At 39.1% G+C, this 23912-nt stretch overlaps 1 protein-coding gene across 3 annotated transcripts in view; it reads left to right on the forward strand.

Moving 5' to 3' along the window:
- Positions 1–7336: 7336 nt before the first annotated feature.
- The window catches only part of furin.L (furin, paired basic amino acid cleaving enzyme L homeolog), a 111575-nt gene continuing 94999 nt past the window's right edge, over positions 7337–23912 (forward strand). For 2 of the 3 annotated variants that reach the window (XR_005966350.1, XM_041586821.1), the window contains exons 1-2: positions 7337–7494; positions 22717–23069. Coding sequence is in view for 1 of the 3 variants with exons in the window: in XM_041586821.1 (XP_041442755.1) it covers positions 22899–23069 (171 nt within the window). In the remaining 2 variants the exon portion in view is untranslated. Of the gene's footprint in view, positions 7495–7524; positions 7679–22716; positions 23070–23912 lie in introns of those variants that run through there. The other variant, XR_005966351.1, reaches the window with a different exon arrangement.

The raw sequence follows: 23912 nt of genomic DNA on the forward strand, positions 1-23912 counted from the left end.
TGTATGTAATAAAATTTTGCAATTCGCAAACCGTTTTTTGTGTTCAAAATATTAACTGAAACTCCAGAGCAGGCGTTGCAATTCACAATTAAGATAAACAATGCAATAAAAGCTTTTAATAAAGAAAACTACATTCTGACAGGCACATTTTTATTTGCAACATTTTTGCTCTTTGCAGATTTTATTACATTTCCCCCATATGAGCCTTGTTCAGTTTAATAAATGTTGATAAAATGCAAAATATTTCAAGGATCTAGCTTGCTAATCAGTTATCTGCACAAAAGAACCATTTCACAAAACACTCCTTGGCAATTATATTCAATTCAGACAAAATTAGAAATCTGCCTTTTTATTCCCCTCCTCATAGTTACAAGCTGACAAATTTTCAGCAAGATGGCAGCCACAATACTAATTTTAGATTATCTCCATCTATTCTCAGATAAGATGGTCACATATCTTTTGTATTCCCAAATAAGAAAATGCATGGCAATACATTGTTCCATTTGTTGGCAATAGAAATCTAACTGCATGCTAAATCTATGATTAGTTCTTGTGTATCATGTGTAAAACAGTCCATTTTTTCCCACCTAAGATTATTTTGTCAACAGCAAATCTGTTCTAAGATTGCTGAAAACAAATGTAGTAATGTGAAAGGAATGTTGTAGTTCAGTGATAAACAGTCTAAAGGTGGCCATACACGGATAGATCCGCTCGTTTGGCGATGTCGCCAAACGAGCGGATCTCCCTCCGATATGCCCACCTTGAGGTGGGCAATATCGGGCTGATCCGATCGTGGGCCCTAGGGCCCAACGATCGGATCCTAGCGTTCGCCAAACGGGCGGTCGGATCGCGGGACCGCATCAACGAACAGATGCGGCCGCGATCCGACGGGATTTTTAATCCCATCCGATCGAGATCTGGCCGACGTTCGGCCAGATCTCGATCGGGGAAGCCCGTCGGGGGCCCCCATACACGGGCCAATAAGCTGCCGACACGGTCTGTCGGCAGCTTTTATCGGCCCGTGTATGGCCACCTTTAGGGTAGTGGCACATGTGAAAATTTGGGGGAGATTAGTCACCCAGTGAATGGGCCTTCCTGCCGCCAAGAATACAAATTACCGACAGGATGGCATACATTTTAGAAGTTGCCTCACAAGGAAACTTTGGGCAACTTTGGAAATCCAAAGCGATTCGTATGCCATGCCGGGGGAAAGGCATTTCAGGGAAACTAGTCACCCAAAGTAGAGAAGATTTGTTGCTGGGCGGCTAAGCTTCCCTGAATCTTCACGTGTGCCACCACTCTTACAGAAATGTGAATGGATAGGATTAGCAAATCTTCCAAATGGTCAACATAGCACATCCTGTGTACAACTGTGGATAAGACTTTCCTATTTCAGAGGATTTCCCTTGACAGATTTCAGTCACTTTTACTTTAATGAACAATCATATCTGTGTGGGCAATGTCAGCTGAAGGATAAACTTAAAAGGCTATATCACTACACTTGTACAGAAAGTTCTTTTATGAGTTTTCTTTAGATGTTATGTGTGTGGTTGATCAAAAAACTGATCTTATTACTTTGCATTCTTTAAATCTTTCTGGTCTTTACATGTATGAATGTTCAAGACATTCTTACACCACATCCTGCTGATCCATTAACTTCCCTACACAGTTTCATATTTTTATTCCTTGTATCTCACATATGCCACCCTTATCGATTGTAAGCCCAGATTTAACGTACAGGAGCCCCTGTCATTGACTCATCACATAGCCCCCTCCCCTTCATGCATTTCTGTGCACAAACTTCCCTTATAGGGTGGGCAGGAGAAATCAAAAACAAATCAGTGCCTAATTTACATGTTGCCCCTAAAATCCTGCTGCCCTAGGCCCAAGCCATTATGACCTTCCAATAAACCTGGGCCTGGGAAGGGCCCTCATTACATAATGCAATGATCCCCACTCAGTGGCTTGTAAGCAACATGTTGCTCACTAACCCCTTATATGTTGCTATCAGTGGCCTCAAAGCAGGTGCTTAGTTTTGAATTTCAGGCTTGGAGGCAAGATTTTGCATACAAACTAGGTGCACTGCCAAACAGAGCATTCTGTAGGACATCACATGTAGGCTACTAAACAGCCCTTATTTGGCATCATGGGCCATTACTCCCTACTGCCTTGAGGCAGCTTTCATGCTGCCCCCCCCAGCGTGCTCACCTTTCCAGGGGAGTCCACAATGCAATTGCTCTCTCTGCACTAGAAGAGCCAAATTTCTGTTAACTGGTGGGGCGTTGCCGGCTGAGGCAAGGTTCTCTGCTTGTATTGTTCCCCAACTCTTTTTACATTTGAAAGTGGTTCATGGGTAAAAAAGGTTGAAGGCTAAATTCAGTGCTGTGAAATAGGATAGCTCTTTATAAATAAATGTAATTATAAAACTCTAAGGGTTTTTGGCTAGCTTATTTGTGATGAGTTCTACAGTAGATATTTATAATCCAGTTTCAAACTCTTAGGTGCTTTGGATTTTTCATTTCGAAAAAAGGGTTAATGTTTTTCATTGACATACAACATATAGCAAAGTATATTTTCTATTATACACTACAAAAGTATTCAGATACTTATCTGTCCAAAATCTCTGAATCCACATATATTAACGTGAAGGTGGTGCTCTTTGGCTCCTATAGAAGCCCCTACTCTTCTAGGGCGGCCTTCCACTAGATGTTGGAACACTGTTGCTGGAGTTTGCTTCTATTTTAGCCATTAGTGAAGTTGGGAATCAGACCTGTCTCACAGTTAATCCCACAACCGTGTAGTATGATTGAGGTCAGGGCTCTGTTCAAGCCAGTCAAGATCCTGTCACTTTTGCACATTATTGTGCTGAAATGGGAATGGACTCCTCCAACTTTCCCACAAAGTAGTAAGCACATAAATGTGGCAAACACCACTGTACACTGCAGCCTTCATGGATAACTTTCACTGGAACCAGGGGCCTTAGCTCAAATCATGGAAACAGCCCTATATCATTAATCCTCCTTCAACAAACTCCACTTGGCACCTGCCAAACCCAGACTTTCCTGTCAGCCTGTCATGGATGAACTTTCACTGCTCCAATGGCAGCAACCTTTATGCCACTCCAGCCAATGACTGGCACAGAGCATGGTGATGTTAAGATGTTTGTAGTTACTTTCACAAAAAAATTATGCGTAAAACCGCAGTTCTGTCAGCCAATAGGTTGGATCAGGAAAACAGTATGGGAACCTGTCATAGACCCTACAAGTTTACTTATCTGCTATTCTCTGAATTCTAGTTCCATGAGTTTTTAATGAATTGGAGATTTTACCACATATCCTAGATGAAGCCTGAGGCTGCCCCCATAGATTTTGTACTGCAGTTTAACTGTTTAACCCTACTGCCTAAGCATGTGTCAGTTCTAACAGATCATCGTGTGATCCTATCACATTGCAGTTGATGTGCCAGTACAGAAAATTCTACTGATGCACAGTAGAATCACAGTAATCTAACTGAAATTACTTCTTGGCTATTGTCCTAGCTGGACCTCCTACACCATCCCCCCATTAGTTGTAATGTCTCCATATTTTGTCATTGTCAGGTAGAGAATTAAGTAGGCCATAGACGCACAAATAATATTGTATGAAACAAATTTTTGTAAGATATTAGGTGCGTGTATGGTGGGAGACAAGCCGCCCAATATCTGCAGAAGACTTGGATATCGGTCGGCTCTTAGATCAGGCTGGCCAGAATATTTTGATTTTCCAGCGAGCCTTTAAAGCCCCCTGATGTCGGCCATTGTTAGCGCTGTTCATCAGATACGGGTAGAATTCTATTGTTTCTTCCTGAATATCTGACGATTCAGCTCTACATGTCTGTATTGAAACAAATGATCTTTCCTGCAACTAATGGTCACAAGAACAATTGTAATTGTTACATCTATGGCCACCTTTAGTCCAGTATACAACCAGTTTACCAGTATACAACATCCTACTTTCCACCTTAATCATGAGTATGCTAAAACACTGAAAGCCTTCCACAGAACTGTCTTATTCATGTAATAACTTTTAGGCTATGGGCACACAGTCTGTTGTCAGTGGCAGTTGTCAGTCTACGTATTTTTGCAGGCTGAGAGAAGAAGATCTAAAGAAGTAAGCCGAATTTTCACCGGCGAATTTTAGCAGGAAATTCGCAAATTTATTTGCCAGCGGTGAAACCCCCATCACTACCCAGTGCGCTTATAACGGGCTGTTGAGCAACCCAGCATAACCTTACCTATGGAACCAAAACATACAATTACACTAATCTTATCTAATTAGGCAGTTTTTCCTTTCAGTTTAGTTGCACATCTCTGCACTCTGTCCAGCTCATTGATATCCATCTTAAGGACTGGAGCCCAATACTGCACTGCATATTCACGGTGAGGTCTTAACAGGGACCTAAAAAAGGCAAAATAATGTTTTCATCCCTCCAGTTAATGCACTTTTTTATGCAGACAGTAGGTATTTGCTGTAGTTGCCATTACCTAGAGTTACATAGCTTGTTAGCCACAAAAATCCCTAGATCCTTCTCAATTAAAGATACCCCCGACTCTCAATTATACACATAACCTTGCACTTATTAACATTAAACCTCATTTGAAATCTGCTGCCCAGTTATCTAGTTTAGTCAAATTGCTCTGTGATCTGCAACTTTTGGTTTTGCACAATTTAGTATCATCAACAAAAAATAAAAACAGTATATACACTACCCACCTCATTAATACACAAGTTAAAAAGCAAAGTGCCAAAGACAAACCCTTGCGGTACTCCAATGCCAACACTGGTCCAATTAGAAAAATTAGCACCACTCTTTGTAATCTATCCTTCAGTCAGTTCTCTATCCAAGTACAAATATTATGTTCCAAGCCAATATTCCTTGATGGAGAAGGATAGGCAATTTACTGTAGTGCCATGCACAATTTTTGCAACTCCATTTCAGACACACTACTTATTCAAAGAAAATTGGGGAAAATCAGAGAACAGGCGCAGGTACATTCAAAACCTCCCCTGCACATGTGCACTAACCTTTTTGGAACAGAGGTGCTGATTGCAATGGGTATTGTTGGCCACCAGTAAAAAAATTGTTTCTTTTTCTTCCCTGAGCAGAAAAAAAAATATTTGCACTCTTGGTCAAATATTGGAAGTAGAGGCCTTGATGATGATGGTTATTGTTGGAAACCAGGAGAAATGTTACATTTTTTGATCCCTGCAACAGTCAGAGCTATAACTAAAAAAATGGTTTGGTCAAATACTGGGAGCTGTTAAAGGAGAGCTTAACTAACGAAGTAAGCCAGCAATGTTGCACATTATGTTTTGGGCTTCTACATTAGCTCAAGGAATCCACGGCCAATGTTCCATCTAAGCTGTGCACTCATGTACACACACACAGATTTAAAGGCCAGCAAATACAATAAATTGTATAGCAGGCATATATTTTGATCTGCACACACTGCTTTTTAAAAGTGCACACACACTGTTTTTTAAAAGTGCACACACACTGTTTAAAAGTATCCACACAATAATTATTTTGCCCACACAGTCAAGAAAAAATTAGAGGGAATGTTGGCCCTTTAACACTGAAGATCTTTACCTCCAAAGATACCCTAGTAGTTACCCATCTATTTTTCTGTTGATTCCCACGTTATGCTGCGTTGCTATCAGTTACTGAGCTTAGGCACTGGCTCAGAATATAATGAATATATTTAAATATAAATGGCACAATAAAATGCCAATTAGCAAATAATTCAGATTATTGACGGCTCAGAATCCAGCACAAATAGTATTTGAATTTTATAATCAGCCCTGCAGCATCAGTTTATATGCTAGGCAAACCTCATTTTCTGCTTGATGATTTTTGACGACCCCTAAGCTCAGCTTCTAAACAGCTTCTCAAAGCACACTGAGCATGTGCGTGTTGCAGACACTCCTAAATAAAATGCAAGATGGGAAATGCCAGTGACAACTTTTAAGGCCAGGATCATTACTACTATAGAGATGCAGAACCTTTAGGCTGGTTCAGTAAGTTAAGTCAGGCCCAGACTCCAAAAACCCAGTGGGCCCCAGCTAGGGTTGCCATCATTTCTGGAAAAAAATACTGGCCTTCCTTTATATTTATCTTTTTTTCCCTATTAATAACATTGGGATCAACCATCATTTTTACCAGCCAGGCCAGTATAATACTGGCCAGGTGGCAACCCTAGACCCAGCCCCTGTCGGCCCAGACCTGCTCCCCTAACAGGCGAAACGAAAAAAAAAATATATGTTGGGCGGTGCACGATTGCTCATGCATGCACGTGGTGCTCCGTTTCTTGCGCATTCACACAGCAATCTGTTTCTTGCGCTTGCGCACACCAAGCCAGTTTTTGTGCATGCGCACAGGCCCCCGAGGTTAGGAACCTGGTGGGCCGCAAATGCGCAAGTCCGACCCTGACCGGACTGGCAATCTATGGGTTCTGGCAAATGCCAGAGGGGCTGCTGTAAGATGCCATAGGCAGTCACTGTGGAGTGGGCTGCTGGGGGACTGTTTGGGCCTCTACTTGAAATGCCAGGGCATAATTTGACTCCCAGTCCAGACCTGAAAAGTTCAGTATTTAAAATATGGCATTTCTAGCCATATTCTAGCCATATTCATTTTCAGGGTTCAGTTCTCTGTTAAGATAGCCATAGATGCAAAGATCCGATCAATCGGAATCATCAAACTATTGGACTTATTGGACTTCCCCATCTCCCGACCTGCCACTAACCATTCAGATCAAAGAAAGTAGAAAAAGAACAGATCAGCCGATGTTCTGCCCCTACAGCAATTTGTATAGTTCCTGACACAAGAAGAAGCTCTAGTGAGCAAAGAACTAGAACTGATAAGGAATCTACATGCATCAAAGACAGGATCATAATAAATCCAAGATAACTGGTTTTGCTAAATTTTGCCCATATCCCTTGTTTGTATATAAGACTCCTAACCGGAACTGTTTATGGGTAACCATGGGTAACCGTGTGTAACAGCTGCTGTGATGTGAGATAAGAGGCTCTGCAGACAGCAGGAAAAAACGAAGTGGGGGTTTTGTCGCCTGGCACAAGTACGAGAGACTAGGAGCTCAGGCTCCGGTGCTGGCGGGCATCGCTGGCAACAACCACGAAAAAACAAAGCTCTTTCCCTGTTCCCTTGTAGGAACTGTGATCCTTCTACTATTGACAAACTGTCCCTATCAGCTTGTGATTGTGTAACACAGAAACACTCCGTCCCTGCTCGTCACTCCCACAAGGCGGCTACCTGCGCGTCATTGCGCTTATATACACAGTCTCGCGAGATGAGCTATTTGACATCGGTACTAGGTGTCCGGCGGGAGGCAAGAAGCTGGATATTAACGGCGTTGCGGAACGTTTACGCAGCGATCCGGGCTTGCGGGTTATGTTGAGAAAATCGGAACTATCCCGCGAAGGGCGGGGCTTCTGAGCGGTATGTAAAGAGGGCGTGTCGCAGACTTTGTCAGTGCAGCAGCCTGCTGGTATATCTGGTGCGGGTACCTCAATGTGTCAAACTGTTCTGCTTGTCGGACTTGTGATCGTGTTTATACAGGGATAGAATCGCAGGCGTTTTTTATAGGCGCTTTCTGGGAAAGGGACAATTGTGACTCTCCATAGTAAGTTCTAAGAACTTTTAGAGGACATAGGCTGTTACTTATTCATGGAGCTCAGCTGTTCTCCAACGCGGCATTAAAAATTCACTTGCGTTTTGTGGCCAATCGCTTGGAATGAGCTTGTTTTGTCCTTCAAGGTGCTCTGTACATTTCCACACTGTCTTTTTTTGCTGACTGAAGTCTCTGCATTCTTTCTTCCTCTTACGTTTTTTCACTTTTTTTTTTTTTTTTTTTTTTTTTACCCTTCTGATCCCTTTCATTCCTCATCTTTCCTCACCGTCTTTGTTTTTGTGCTCTCCCACTGAAAAGTACCTGGCAAGAAATAATGATCATATCCTTGTTTGATGACAAATCCAGAAGCCTCGAACCTTTCCTTACATCCTCTAAACCCACTTCTCTGCTTTTGTTGGTTTAGCTTTGGTCTCTTGCACACTAGAAAACCGATCATTTCCCAAGCAAACATGTATTGATTGTAGTTTGCTTTTTCCTGTACATAAGAGTTGCTTTTTATTCATCCCTGTATTTGCCTTCTGTTCAAAGTGCAGACAAATGTCCTTTATTTTCACACTGCAGATTATTGCTCCATCTGTGAACAGGTATACAAATATTTAGGGCTGTGTTGCAATATGTTAATACAGGTATGGGACCTGTTATCCAGAATGCTCGGGACCTGGGGTTTTCCGGATAAGGGATCTTTCTGTAATTTGGGTCTTCATGCCTTAAGTCTACTAGAAATTAATTTAAACATTAAATAAACCCAATAGGCTGGTTTTGCTTCCAATAAGTATTAATTATGTCTTCGTTGGGATTAAGTACAAGCTACTGTTTTATTATTACAGAGAAAAAGGAAATAATTTTTAAAAAATTTGGATAAAATGGAGTCTACGGGAGACCGCCATTCCGTAGTTCGGAGCTTTCTGGATATCGGGTTTCTGGATAAGGGATCCTATACCTGTATATGTTATGTGTTTTCCAAACTTAAGGTCCTAAAGTATTTTACTCTACGTCCTGAATGTTATGTTTGCCAATGAAAATATTTTTTCATAATGCATGTTTACATCATTGTATATTGTCTTCTTTTTTTTTTTTTTTTACGCATTATGTTTTGCTTTTCGCACCAGCCTTGAGTGTACTGACCATGACCGAACATGGCGTGTCTGTGGTTATTTTATTCATTTACTAATCTGGGTAGAAAATACAGGGAAGTAGATGTTTTTGTTGATGCATCGGTGTGCTGGTATTTGTTTGCATTGGCGTATTCGTTCTTTTTTTGTGGAAATTTAGATATTTTTTTGAGATGAATCCTGATGGGAATGATAATGTTCAAAACATGAGTAGTTTGCTTGTTGCATAGACGGGAAAGAATGTGTCGTTGTGTTGGACATTGTTTTTCTGTGACTTCAAAAGAGCAGTCACTAAGAAACCAAACGGATGTCGGTGTGTTTTTAAAGGCTCAATATATGTTGTAGAAGCTTTACCTTTAACCTATGCCAGATGCATACAGACTGTGGTAACCAACACAAAACTATTACACTGTAAGACAATGAGGGGTATCCGACTCTGTTGCCTACAGAAGACAAACTATGTGTTGCACCCCCAGCCCGTATAATAGACAGCTATATAGATCTGCATCTGTTATGGAAGTACGACACCAAAGTCAGCAGCTGAGTGTTGTTGCTGTTCACAAAACTCAAGGAGCCCGAAATCTGTCTGCTCTGTGTGAGCTTTGCACCTATCTGGAGGTCTTTTGTAATTCGAGTTTAACAAATTACCTTCTTCTTGAACAACCCTCAGCCAAAAGTACATCTAGTTAAATTAACCATATGTTAAAGAGAATGCCATGTGTTTCTCACCTTTCTGCACACTTTTATTACATTGTGCCACATTATAAATATGTTTACACTGTGCTAAGCCATATTCAGAAGAGCATTGAAATGACTGCAGTCCTTAAACATGAAGTACTCGTGCCTTGTTTGTTTTTTCCTTTCTTGACTTCTTTTGTCTTTTTTTTTTTTAAATGTTTTCAGGGTCTTTTTCCTCAAAGCACAATGTAAGCTGCCCCTGGCAATCATAGTGGTCCTTGCATTTAAATTCAGCTTGCTTTTGCTTGCTCAGTATGGGCTACAAGAAAGATAATGAACATGGGAGTATAGATGAAAGTATTTTACATAAACTCATTTGTACTCAATCTGCTAAATTTCCTATGTATCACAAAGTGATATGAAGTGTCACTACACTGTATGTTGTTCTCACGAGTAATGTCTGCCCAAGGTTAAAATAGGAATAACCATCTGGGTTCTAACAAGTCCTGTCTGACTTCTTTTTGTGTGAACTGGTTTCCACAGGGCTGTAATAAAAACATCCTTAGGCTGACCAGCAGATCATTCAAGACTGCACCCTTCCCAAAGGCCTTTGTTGATCTGATATACATGCATAAGTATTATGAGTTGCATAGGTGTTTTTACTTAGATTGAAATCATTTTACAAGGCTATTGTACACAGGCATGCCTTTTGTTTGTGCACCAGGTTGATCCTTCAGTTAAACTTTACTGAAACTACTAGTAATGCATATTTCTAGATAAGGCTGATTGCTGAGTATTTAAACACAACCAGAGCTGGATTTACTTGCAACAGCCCCAATTCTTTTCACATGATCTGATACCTTAGCTTTGGTACAATTCCACTTTATTGCATTGGTGGGCATCTTATCACTTTTTTATACTACTTTTACATGTGTTACACAAAAGCATACATTACCTGTAAACTATCTAGATATAAATTCTATTTAGTGATGCTAGATATGAAATATAAGTCATTGAAGCTTGTAAATTGTATGAAATCGCTAAATCTTGCTCGAGGTTGCTAGGTACCGCCTTAAAGTTTCATGCCTGTATAAAAGCACTTGATCTACAACTTATGTTCTCTTGGAATATCCTAACGTTTTTCAAGAGATCACAAATTTATTATTCACTTAACGGCACCCAGGCTAAGGTTAAGTTATGAGTGTGCTCCTCCCATCTAAATAATATGAATAAGAAATAATAACCTTGCCATCTATCACTGTGCATTCACTATGCACGTATTTATAAAACACTGGCATCTTCTGCAGCTCTGTAGAATAGGAGGTTGTTTACATGTAATCTATGTAAAAACTGTTCTTGTATATAAATATTCCATTATCTGTGTTGTGTTGATTTAGTGCATGGAAATATATAGCTTTCCTTTTGAGTGCTACTACATTTCTGGATTTGTGGTTCATTGGTTATTTCACTTAATTATCAATGTTAGCCAAAGAGTTAGAGAGAGAATTTTAATTTTCTTTGCAAGGTAAATTATCTGGCACTGAGCATCTAATTGCCTCTTTCAACACTAACATTATCTATCAAGCAGCCTACACCTCTCCTCCAGCGCCTGGCTTACATGCGTGCGCACACACACTAATGAGGTAAAGAGGTGCCTTACTTATTCACTGCACACTTGAAAGTTTTTCCTATCTTGTTCATGTGTTAAATTTCAATATTGGTGAGCCAGAGCCCACGTGCTTTCTGTCTGGCAAGATTAGTAGATTTGGTGAATCAGTATCTGACTGCTAGTTCCAATAAACTGTCCTTCAGCTGAATGGTATGCCAAATTACTTTATATTCATGGCATGGTATGTTTTCAAAATTAGCTCTTCAGTTACTTTATCACTGTGATTCCCATCATGCTTAGCTATTATTATAATTGCATTATTGCAGAGCTTGATTCTTGAGGGAATTAGACATAAGCTTTGAGACTTTAATATGGAGAATTCTTGAATGGAAAATTAAGACAGAGCAAGAAATCTAGGTTATGTTGGGAACAGAAAAAAATATTTTCGGAGATTTATGAGAGAAGCAATTAGTAAAGTAAGAGGAGGTAAAGGTGGCTGATGCAATCAGAAACAGTTTGGCCCCGTACAGATTCCAATCCAGATATTTTAACTAATGAGATTAGTGAATCGTGGGAGATGATAAAAGGGGTCATGGTTTAAGTAAATATAGATGTTAAGATGAGAAGATTATGATAATAAACCAGCAAAAGGGAATGGTTGTATACACATTTCTAAAAAGATTCCAGTGAGCAGATGTATTAACTGACAAGGTGTAATTTCGTAAAAATAGAATTATCTGAGCAAATACTGGAACTTGCTAGGCTTCTCTTCCCTTTCCCACCAAGCTCAATAACTGTTAAAATACTTAAACTTTTCCTCATGTTTTGTAAAACTTGATGTCTATATGGGACTTTTTAAGCATAGAGCGAACTTTTAAGCTTCTCGGAAGCTGTTTTTTTTGCATTGCAATAGCCCGAAGCACTGGGAGATAAAGTGACTTGCCTGAAGCAAGAAGTAGTTGGCAGAAGCCAAAAGCAGTTTCTGCTTATGGACTCATCACTTCTCCATAAATTGCCAGAGGCCTGCAACATATTACTAACCCAATAATAGGTTAAACCATCAAACCTAAGGTAAAGGTAGAGGGACAGCACCCTTGTTTATTTATGAGATCTTGTCTCTCAACAATATAAGTCCTCAACATCATTTAGAGGAAAACTTTGATATCTTTCTCATTTCAATAAAAATCCTAAATGACCCTTATTACCTGGCTAATATCCATTAAATTCTGCATCTGTTTCATTGTTTACTTTTTCCTCGGTTGAAACAATAGAAAGTGATTGAGCTTTAACCTGTAACAATGCTACATGTTATAAATTAAACTAGCATTGCGCCTGAAATGTATTAATCTAATATGTACAGGGATATCAAATGCATGGTATTAATGATGTCTGAGACCACAGTGCTCACCCTTGCTTAGATATCATTACATACTATGAATGGGTTTTAAGTCTGGAACCTGCACTAGAATTCTGTTCCCCCAAGTAGGGCACAGAAGTTTTTGATTGCTGCAGTTTTTACAGTGATCAGGAATCGACTTGCAGGCAGTTTTTTACCCTCACATTCCCCAAGGGCCATGACTTGACTCTTTATACCTTGGCCATAGACGCAAAGATAAAGTCATATGAAATGTACGACGACCGGTCATTTTAGTCGATCGAACAGGTTTTATTTCTTTTGGCTAACGATAGTATCTCTGCATGTACAGGTATAGGATCCATTATCCGGAAACCCGTTATCCATAAAGCTCTGAATTACGGAAAGGCAATCTCCCATAGACTCCGTTTTATCCAAATAATCCAGATTTTTAAAAATAATTTCCTTTTTCTCTGAAATATTAAAACAGTGCCTTGTACTTAATCCAAACTAAGTTATAATTATTATTGGAAGCAAAACGAGCCTATTGGGTTTATTTAATGTTTACATGATTTTATAGTAGACTTAAAGTATGAAGCTCCAAATTACAGAAAGATCCATTATCCAGAAAACCCCAGGTCCAGAGCATTCTGGATAACGGGTACCTGACGATATCAATGGTGACTCTCACTGCTATTTGTTAGACATAACTTTCGTATGATTGCTGTCTGTCAATTCATGGCCAGAACTTTGTCTGATTTGTTCTTTTTACTACTTTAATATATAAGCCTAACTAAATAAGTTGGTATATTGTACATTATGTTTTGGGCTTATGTATCAGCCAAAGGCAACCACAGCCCATTGGCAGTAAAGATCTGTTTCTCCAAAGATGCCCCAGTAGCTCCCCATCTTCTTTTCTACTGATTCACAGCACGTGCTCTGTGCTGCTGTCACTTACTGATCTTAAGGACCCACTCACAATATACAGTACACATAGAATATAACTGTCACAATATAAGGCTGATTAGTAATTCATATGGATGATTATTACATGGCAGCACAGAAACCAGTGCAATTAGCATCAGAATTTAATAATCAGCCCTGTAGCATCAGCTTTTATTACAGGCCAACCTCATTTTCTGCTTGATAATTTGCGACAACCCCTAAGCTTAGCTTCTCAACAGCTGCTCAGAGCCCACTGAGCATGTGAGTGTTGCAGACACTTTCCAAGATGGTGACCCCCCTGTGACAAGTTTGAAGTCTGGATCATTGCTGCAATTGAGAAGCTGAAACTTTAGGCTGGTGCAATAAGTTCAGTATATAAAATATGGCATTTTTAGCCGCATTCATTTTTAGGGTTTAGTTGTCCTTTAAGCCTCCGATTGAGTCACTTTAATTGACCGTGTAGGAAGTATGCAAAATCTCTTCCTTCAGTGTGGGCACACTGGATTATTGTTATACGTAGATGAGGTTGAGAAGCAATTTATGTTGTCAAGTTCAACCTGTCCATCAAGTTTGCCTGCTTTACTAGAGGATAACACACAGAGAAATGATACATACACTGTCACACAGAAATAGTTCCTCTGTGTTCTGCTACAAGATCCCTCTGTACTCCAAACAGGGTGGGGGGGCAGCATTTTATATCTGCTGACTAGTTTTACTAAAATTATATGAGTATGTTTGAAACGTGTCACAACCTCTTTGTGAAAGTCTCTAGATTGCAACTAATCCTGTGTGTCCTGGACTTTGTATTGATTGTTTGCTAAGGTTTATTCTCATTACTGTAACCAAAGCTGCACGGCATCCATTTGGCGCTCCTCTTCAACTACTGTTTAGAATTATCTGTATGTTCTCCGTAGATTGGGTACTTATACAGCTTCAGTATGTTTTGATTGTTTCACACGGTATAACTCAGTCAGTGAAGGCAAGTCCGCTTTGAAGGAGCACCCCCTTACAAATCGTGGTTGATTTTCAGCTGGAGACCTGTGAGCCAAGGGACCCTCTAAGGGATTTTGTATAACATCATTTTAATGTAATTTGGTTCTCCAAAGATGTGGTATTAGAAATAGCTATCCTTCGGGAAAAATCCACTGACCTATTGAATGTTTATTGTAATAAATATATATTAAAAGTTATGCTACATGGGCTGCTTTGTAACACATTAACGTGGATTCTCTGACCAGGTATTACTTTTTCCCTGTGGAAAGTAGAAGTTTCTTCTCCTAATGTAAAAGTAACCCATCACAGACGGGCGTGTCTCTGACTCACTAGTGATTTCCTCACTCTCTGAGGCTTTTTTTGTAATCATTTTGTTCACTGACTCTTTTACACGTCATGCTCACTTCTTTCCTAGAATCTATGTAAGATTAGGTAAATATGCCTGCCCTAAAGGATGTTCATCACTGCAGTGTGAGTCACCATAGACCTGTACAGTATCTGTCTGGGCAGTGTATCTCTGTGACCTTCTTAAAGGGAAAAAAATTGACATGTATATATTTATATCAATCTAGTATATGAATTGAATGAAAAAAAAAAAAAAAACACTTTGAGAAAAAAAAAAAAAAAACCCTTTGAAAAAAAAAAAAAAAGTAAGTTCAGTGTTTATGCCTGATTGCTCAGATTGAGAGGAAACCATGATGGTCTTCATGATTCTAACGTTGTAGTGCTAAAAATCTTGCATGTGATGAATTGTTTTAAAACATTTTTAAGCATAAAAACCACAAGTCTCTAATATAAAACGACACCATCTAAAAGATGTTGAAATCAATGGGAGGTGCCCTTTTGTAAAACAAAAAGAAATTGAGAGTAAATGAGGAATTCTGTTTTTTTACATTCTTATTCAGGTTAGTTTGTGCTTTTATATACAGATCTTTTAAGGATAAGTACCGTCATTTTCAAAAGTATTCCTCTGCACAAAAGTCAACACCGCGCCTGTCGTGCAGACACTGTTGGGGGCTGTGAAGAGTGGATCGACAGATTCTCTGCCAGTGTTTATATGTAGGCTGATAAATAGCACCTTGTGGCCATAGCTTTAAACTGGCCATAGATGTGCAGATATAGCCTTCATATCGGACGAATGATTGTCCGGTGCCACCTTCCGACCTGCCACTAACCATTCAGATCAAATAAAATAGTAGAAGCAGCAAAGGGAACAAATCAGACATTATCCTGCCCCTGACTGCAATTGTACCAAAGTTATGTCCGACAAATTCTAGTGACAAGCTCCCTTTGATATTGTCAGATTGGCAATACATGCAAAGATATTCTCGTAAGCCGACACATCTTTTAACCTGTCCAATCGACCAAACGACCGATCTCCATGGTACAAAAAATGTTGGGACTCTCCACACACGGTCCGAAAATCGTACAAAGGATTTGTACGATTATATCTGCATGTCTAGGCCAGCTTTAGGCTGATATTCATATAACCCTTATCTCACCTTGTTCCAGCAAACTGATGAATTCTGGTCCCTATGCTTTCTATAGTGGTCATTCTCAATTCAATCATAGGCTGAGGGTGGCCTCTCTCTAAGATGTTCCTTTTTGCGTAATAAATCATTTTTTTTTATTTGCATCATATTTTGGAGTGAATTCCAGTTTATAAGGTTTGGGGACCCCAGCCTATGTCGAAGTGCTTGTGTGCAATAAGCAAATAATTTAAATGCATACCTCCCAACATTTCAAAAACATAAAGAGGAACAAAAAGATCTGACTTTGGCAGTGTGTAAATTTTTGGCCATATCCATTTTCTGGGAGTTAGGGCAATGTTTTATGTGTTATAATGAAGCTGAATTTTCCTTTTAAGGGGTGGTTTATGTTTAGTATGTTATACAATGGACAATTCTAAGCAACTTTTCTACCATTATTTTTTATAGTTTTAATTTTAAATTATTCACCTTTTTTCTTCTGACTCTTTCCAGCTTTCAAATGGGTGTCACCGACTCCAGCTAAAAAAATGCTCTGTAAGGTTAAAAAGGTATTGTTTTTGCTAATTTTTATCACTCATCTTTCTATTCAGGTCCTCTCCTATTCATATTCCAGGCTAGGGTAATTTGAAGTCTAGCAACCAGAATGCTGAAATTGCAATCTGGATTGCTGCTGAATAAAAAGATAAATAACTCCAAAACCACAAATAATAAAAGTCAAAACCAATTGCAAATTGTCTCAGAATTTCACTTGCTACATCATATTAAAAGTTAATTTTAGGTGAACAACCCCTTTAAGATTTGAGTCTCCAGTCTCTCAAGACTTGCTTATTTAAAATTGTTACAGACTTATCAAAGTGCAGGAGCTAAGTGCTCTGGTCTCTCTGCTAAGAGCCTCTTATTTAATTAAATTTCAGAAACTTTGTATCTTTTTCTGGCTGTTCAGTGCAGGGCTGAGCTGTCAAAATCGGGACAGTTGGGTTAAACGGGACGAGTTGTGAAAAACGGGACAGTTGGGTGTATAAATATAGTGTATGACTGAAAAGCACTCAATTAGCATGTAAAGTGACATAATCCCAGAGAGACACCCACCACATCCCGTAAAAGTAAATGACATCATCACAGCAAGCGAGTCCTGCGTGGGTCCATTTTTTGGGACCCGTACCCAACCCGTACCCGCAATCTGTAACCCGGACCCGCAACCCGCATTCTTACCCGCTACCCGACCCGCAAGTACCTTATTCGCTGACCATCAAGACTCAGGAAGTGCTCTTATTGTAAAATGGAAGTGACATCATCGGAAGTAGCCATGATCAGAAATTAAGGAGTAAAACGGTAAGTGCTGTCATTGTAAACCGGAAATGACGTCATCTGAAGTAGACGTGACCAGAAAAAAGGAGTAAATATCGCTATTGAGAAGACCCGTGGCCCGACCCGCTGACCCGTGTCTATACCCGCACCCTGAACTTCTATCCGCAACCCGCAAGGTATTGCAGGTTTTTGCGGGGTACCCGACCCGCTGCAGGACTCTACAGTGAGACAGCCATCGTAAACGGTTTGACTGAAAAATCACCCATAAATATTAAACTGTCATGGATGTCTCACTGTGATAATGGTGCTCGGTATGGCATGTGGTGGGTGTCTCTTTGGGCTGATGTCACTTTACATTGAATGCTTTTCAGCCAAACACTGCATTTAAGGATTTGCTTATTGTACACTAGCACTTTTACAAAAACTGGGGATCCAGCCAAAACATTTTTGTTTTGTTTTTGTTCTCGAATAAATTACCTGTTGCATTTATAAGTGCTGTGAATGTGGATTTTTTCTTTGGTATGTAAATATATAATATGTGTAAAATCAAGTCATTTAAGTTGGAACTCATGCATCGAGTTGAAAGCTTTCCCGATATATATATATATATATATATATATATATATATATATATATATATATATATATATATATATATATATATATATATATATATATATATATATATATATATATATATATATATATATATATATATAATATAATATATACAGGTGCAGGGTGGGACAGCACTCCAAGGATTTGAAGACAAGGATATAATGTCAAGAAAGTGAGCAGGTTTATTCAATCCTTGGATTGAATAAACCTGCTCACTTTCTTGACATTATATCCTTGTCTTCAAATCCTTGGAGTGCTGTCCCACCCTGCACCTGTATCCATTTATCTTTTGGATTAGGATTAGCACACAGGTCTTTTGCCACTTATGGTGTGCGGAACATCTGCATCTCTATCTATCTATCTATCTATCTATCTATCTATCTATCTATCTATCTATATTCTTGTGTGTGGAGCTTATCTAGTTTTTGGGCCATATATATGGAAGTATATGGCCAGCTAAGACTTTTATTCCTTGACTGAACAGGTTTATCTGAGGCTTTGTTTTTGTTTTGATTTGTTTGCACATTATGGCAGTTGAAATACACAGGATGCATTTTTAAATCAGATCCTTGAATAAAAATGTCAGCCCTAATCCTGTGGTTATGCACTTAAAAAAAACGTTCTTAAAATAAGGGTTATAGCAAGCTGTAAACCAGACGTTCTTAACCATTCAGTCACCATTTTCAGTCACCGCTTTAGTTGTAATTACTTAAAAAAAAAACAAAATGTTACTTTTTGTTATGAAGGGGCTACAAGACAGGTCCAAGATTAAAGGCATGCTTTAAAATCTGCTGCAAGACCAGGCCTGTTAAGAATCCAGCATTCTTTCAGTGTAAAGAACTAGTATTGTGAAGCAAAGCGACATTTGCTTAAAGGGGAAGTTAACCCAAAATAAAAATTTGCCTAATAAAAAAAAAATAATTCTAAGCAACTTTCCAATATACATTTACAATTTATTTGTAAAAACAATTGCTATTGAAAGCAGGATTTGCTCAACTCCTTGTTGCTTTTTAAACAACGTTGCAAAAGTCTTTTTTTCCCCAGCAAATCAGCACCTTGTCTTACATTGTATCCACAGTCTGAGCCACCAGGGCAGAGAATGGAAAGGGACAGACAAACTGCTTTCAATGCAATACGTATACAAATAACGTAAAAACCGTAGAGAACTTGTAATTAATTCATATTGCAACGTTGCTTAGCGTTATGTTTTCTTTTATTGGGAAAATTGTTGTTTTTTTTTTTAAATTGACAGCATTTTTAAAAAATTATTCTGCTGTAGTCGGCCATTATTTTGCCAATTTCTATTCAAAATCCCAGCTTACCCACTGCATTCTGTGGAGCCATAGATAATATTTTCAAGGTATGCGCTAAGGGAGCTAGCACACAGGCAGATTCAGGGAGAGTTAGTCGCCTAGCGACTAATCACCTCTTCTGCGGGGCAATAATCTCCCCTAACTGCCTTCCCCCTGCTATAATGAAAACTCCAGCACAATGCACTAGCGGTGCTGCCTCGTGAGGCAACTTCTGACTACGAGTGCATTGGCGCTGGTGTTTTTTCATTATAGCAGAGGGAAGGCATTTCGGGGAGATTGTCGCCCGGCGACTAAATCTCCCTGAATCTGCCCGTGTGCTAAAGCCCTAAAGTAAAGCTACTGTGAGTTGCAGCAAACTCTATATTTTCTAATAAAAATACACTTTTTCAAAAGTGTATACAGTTAATAATTATAGATGCATTATGGGCATTTTCTCTCTGATGTTACTGGCTCTTTGAAGGGAATTAAACAGCAGTGAAAAAGTTAGCAGCTTCCAGAACACAGCTTGTCAGTACCTGCACAAAGCAAGATGGGATAGCTGTGGTCATTTGAGAGTAGGAAGCCAACCACTCCCCTTCAGACTGACCTCATGCCACATCATGTCTACAAATAGGTCCTGGCACATTACAGAATGTCTGAGAGAGCCCTACCCTGTGGTCTGTTGTTTGTGAGGTGTAAGGCTTCTTAAGAATAGATGCATTTTATGAGAGAATGGATATAAGGTATGAGCAATGTGAAATCTTTGCTTTCTAGCTACCGCTGAGTCTCAATTTCCAGTACCCTTCACCGAAAAAACAGCATTGACCTGAAAGCCATGCTTGCAGATTCTTCATGTATAATTTATCAAGTACTGATGAATTTTGCACGTGACACCTATAGACTAGTTCTGAACTCATCATGTTGGCATAGTTTCTTCACTCGTTCAGGGGCAAACCTAAATGTTAATTGAGATATCCTTCTGTTGTACAGTTCCACTGTACATTGTGTGTGTAGTCTTCAACAACTGCAACATATTGCACTATTCATGCATTGTTATACAAGCTATAGCCAAGGTGATTGCAAGGTCTCCATTGCACGTTTAATCATCGGCATGCTGGAATGTTATGGCATGTTTTTAAAGTGGACCCGTCACACAGACATAAAAAGCTGTATAATAAAGGTCCTTTTCAAATTAAACATGAAATCCAAATTCTTTTTTTTATATAAAAGCGTTCATAGCATTTGTAAACTCATTTAAAAATCTCAGCTGTCAATCAAATATTGCCTGCCCCTCCTCTATGCCTAGGCATAGAGGCGTGGCAGACAATTACTTTCACTTTCCATTCAGCACTTCCTAGATGTCACTGCTCTCCCCACATTCCCCCAGTTCTCTTCACCATTTAATTGTGTAACCAGGGCATGGGGATGGACATCAGGTCCCCCATTCAGGTGCGCAAACAAGATTCTGAGATGATGCAAGGCTTGCCTTAATAACAGTGTTCACAAAATGGCGCCTGCCTGCTTGCTATAATTATAAATTCCCAGACTGATGGAAACAATATTCAAATAATTTATATAGCGTCATTAATTTTGCTTGACTAACATGGTAAAATAAGATTTGGGGTACCCTTTAATGAAGTATTACACTTACTTAACCGTGTATATGTGCCTGAATCATTTTTTTTTTTTTTTTTCCATTTCTTTCTTCTGACCTATAGTGGCTGCTTTATACTATCCTTGTATTATAGTATCTGGGTATATTTATCTTTAATTTAGGATAATTTTGAGAATATTTTTTTTAGTAGGAGTTTGTATAATATAATTTTTTCTTAAATTTTTCATCAGTTTCTGCTCTTCAGCTCCTGGCCTTCTCTGCCAACACTTTTTGGACCTGTTAACATTTATATGTTGCAACATATACAGGCCCTTTTTTGATGGGGTTTCAGAATATAAGGGTTATTTATGAATTTTATAGATAATTGAAATCCATCTCAAGATGGAAGTTATTGCTTTAAAAGCCTGCTAAGCATTGCACTTTGTTTCCCATTATTTGTTTTACTGGGTCTGTAGCTAATTTTTACTCTTTTTGTAAAATGCAAGGCACTGTGGCGGTCTCTTTATGCATATCTATGTTTTTGTATATTTGTCGAAAAAATTTGTAGAAAAAAATGTCTCTGTTTTAGATTTCTTCAAGGGCACTTGTCATCTGATTTTTTCCCCCACCAGAAGAAACAATAGTTTTTTGGGGTTTTTTGTTGTTTTTTTAATTCTCTTTTAAATTGCCCTGCCATCGCTAAGCTGCCCGTACCAGGAGGGAGCTCCCAATGTGATGTTGAGCACATGCATGCGCATAATGATCGAGTGCTGTAACTTGCTCAACTCGCTATACAACAGGGCAGCTTTCACCGGGAGTTCCCTCATGGTATGGGTGGCCTAGAACTGGTGGTGGCAATGTTTTTTTGGGGGGTGGGATTTTTTTTCCCCCCAACTGGAGTGTGGGTTCTTAATAGTCTGCACCTCTGGGGGGGGGGGAACATTTCAGGTGACCGATGCGCTTTAAGTGAAAGCAAACCCTTGTATAAAATGGGTTTTCCTTTAACTTAGGCTGCAAATACATTATTACAACCCCCCCCCCCCCCAAAAAAAACAACTTTGAATTATGCATTTCTTTGCTTCTGCTCCCGCTAACATGGCATGGCTCTCAGCTACTGCAGAGGTCTCCATACAGCTGACTATGCCAAGTAATAGAGTTGCACAAACGCCCAGTGGAACCACATGTATTTATAGGCATGTCACTTTATTTTGGCAAATTAGCGGTACCAGCAATCCTGTTTCAGAGAAAATGTGTTTTCTGTTTTGCAGCATTAGGCTAAACTTAAGAGGGAAAGTGGTATAATTCTGTGTTTTTATTATGTTTTGAGGCTAATAAGTTCCACTTTTATCTGTGTGAAGCTCTGCTCAGGGGAATATTGTGCAGTCTGTATGCCTTGTTGCTTGGTATAAGCAGAGTGAACTTATTTTTCCAGAGGAAATGTGTGGGGGAAATCCAATAGTTTTCAAACATTTGGAATGATGTATGCTATTTTTTTTCCCCCTCATTAGATAAGGCCAAAATGTTCAGAAGAGAACAGCTGCTGGAGAGCTCTGTGTAAAAATGCCGGTTGCATTTGTAAAGCCGTGATCTGTTTAATTTTTATGCTTTGGGGTCTGACCTGGAGTTCTTTTATTTATTTATTTTTGCCAAGCCATTCCACAAAAATCATCCTACACAAATTACTGGAGGTGCCAAATGTCCGTGGATTTGGCTATTCATTTTTAGGGGAATGTTGGGTTGTGGAGCTTCAACTGTTTGGAACTATACAATCCGTCTGTCAACTTTTGGTTGAAGTTTTTGGCTACAGCAGATGGTTGTACTTGGGTGTGTGGTGGGGGAACAGATTTATACTTCAGAATCATTTTAAATCAGTTATTCATATATCTGACCAAGAAAGACAGCAGGTTTCCAGGAGATAAATATGTTTGAGTAGTTTGTGTCATTGAGTGATTTTTCCTGTGACTAATACTTAAAACTGTACAATTACACTGTATACATACATTTTGATATCTATTTTTTTTTATTTCTGTTTCTAGATATAAATTTGAACCAAAGTCCATCCTGCAAGATTCCTCGCGTGGAATGAGTTGGTAAAAGTGTTCCGTTTTATCTATGGAATATATTTTGCATTAAGAAAGAAAACTGTGTGGGACCCAGGATTCTTTTTTTCTCTGTTAAAAGCTGGTTATTAGCTAGCCCAGGAACCAAATTTATTCCCATGGATCTGTCGCCCAGTTTGCTGCTAATGTTATGGACTTTGTTGAGTGTGCTATTCAAGGAGATTACTGGACACAAAGTGTATACAAACACGTGGGCAGTTCATATATCTGGAGGCTCTGCTGAAGCTGACAGACTATCCAGGAAATATGGATTCATTAACCATGGGCAGGTGAGTGATTCTCCCCACAGTATAGTTGTTCATTACACTGAGATATTTATTAAGCCTGACACATCTACATCAATGTGTGGATTTGCAAATTTTATGCCCTTCTTGATCTTTCTCACCACAATCAAGCCAATCTGTATCATAGTGAACACATTTCCACTTGTCAGTTAGCAGTCTTTCTCTATTTAGATGTACTCTATTAGCAATGTGGAGGCTGATTTTTCTGCAGATTTGGTGTGTACTGAACATTGCTAATGCTATTGGCTTTATCCATCCTGATGACAAATTCTACTTGGCTGTTTTAGACAGACTAGTTTGGATGTACAAGTATTCAGCCCTAATGCTTTGACATGCCGGGTAAATTTTCAGCAACCTCATTTTTTTTTCCCTTGTGTTTTTATTTCCTGCTTTGATTGCTTTTTCTCTGATCATTATCCGTCTCTCATATGTTGCATTTCTATAGACATTAGCCTGTGCTGTGTCTCCATGGAGTCAGACTACTTCATGGCTCGCTGGTTTTCTCAATACTTATTTGTGTGTTAAAGGAAAACTATACCCCCCAAACAATGTAGGTCTCTATTAAAAGATACTGAGTAAAACAGCTCATGTGTAAAACCCAGCTTCATGTAAATGAACCATTATCATAATAATATACTTTTTTAGTAGTATGTGCCATTGGGTAATCATAAATAGAAAATTGCCATTTTAAAAAAAAAGGGCCACCCCTGGGATCGTAAGATTCACTGTGCACACATACAAACCACATGTAAGGTCACATGAGCCAATTAACAGACAGAGTTCTGCCTTTTGCTTCCTCACTTCTTCCTGTTACAGTTAGTGTTGTAG

This window comes from Xenopus laevis, chromosome 3L (assembly GCF_017654675.1).
Source record: "Xenopus laevis strain J_2021 chromosome 3L, Xenopus_laevis_v10.1, whole genome shotgun sequence".
NCBI classification, from domain to species: domain Eukaryota; kingdom Metazoa; phylum Chordata; class Amphibia; order Anura; family Pipidae; genus Xenopus; species Xenopus laevis.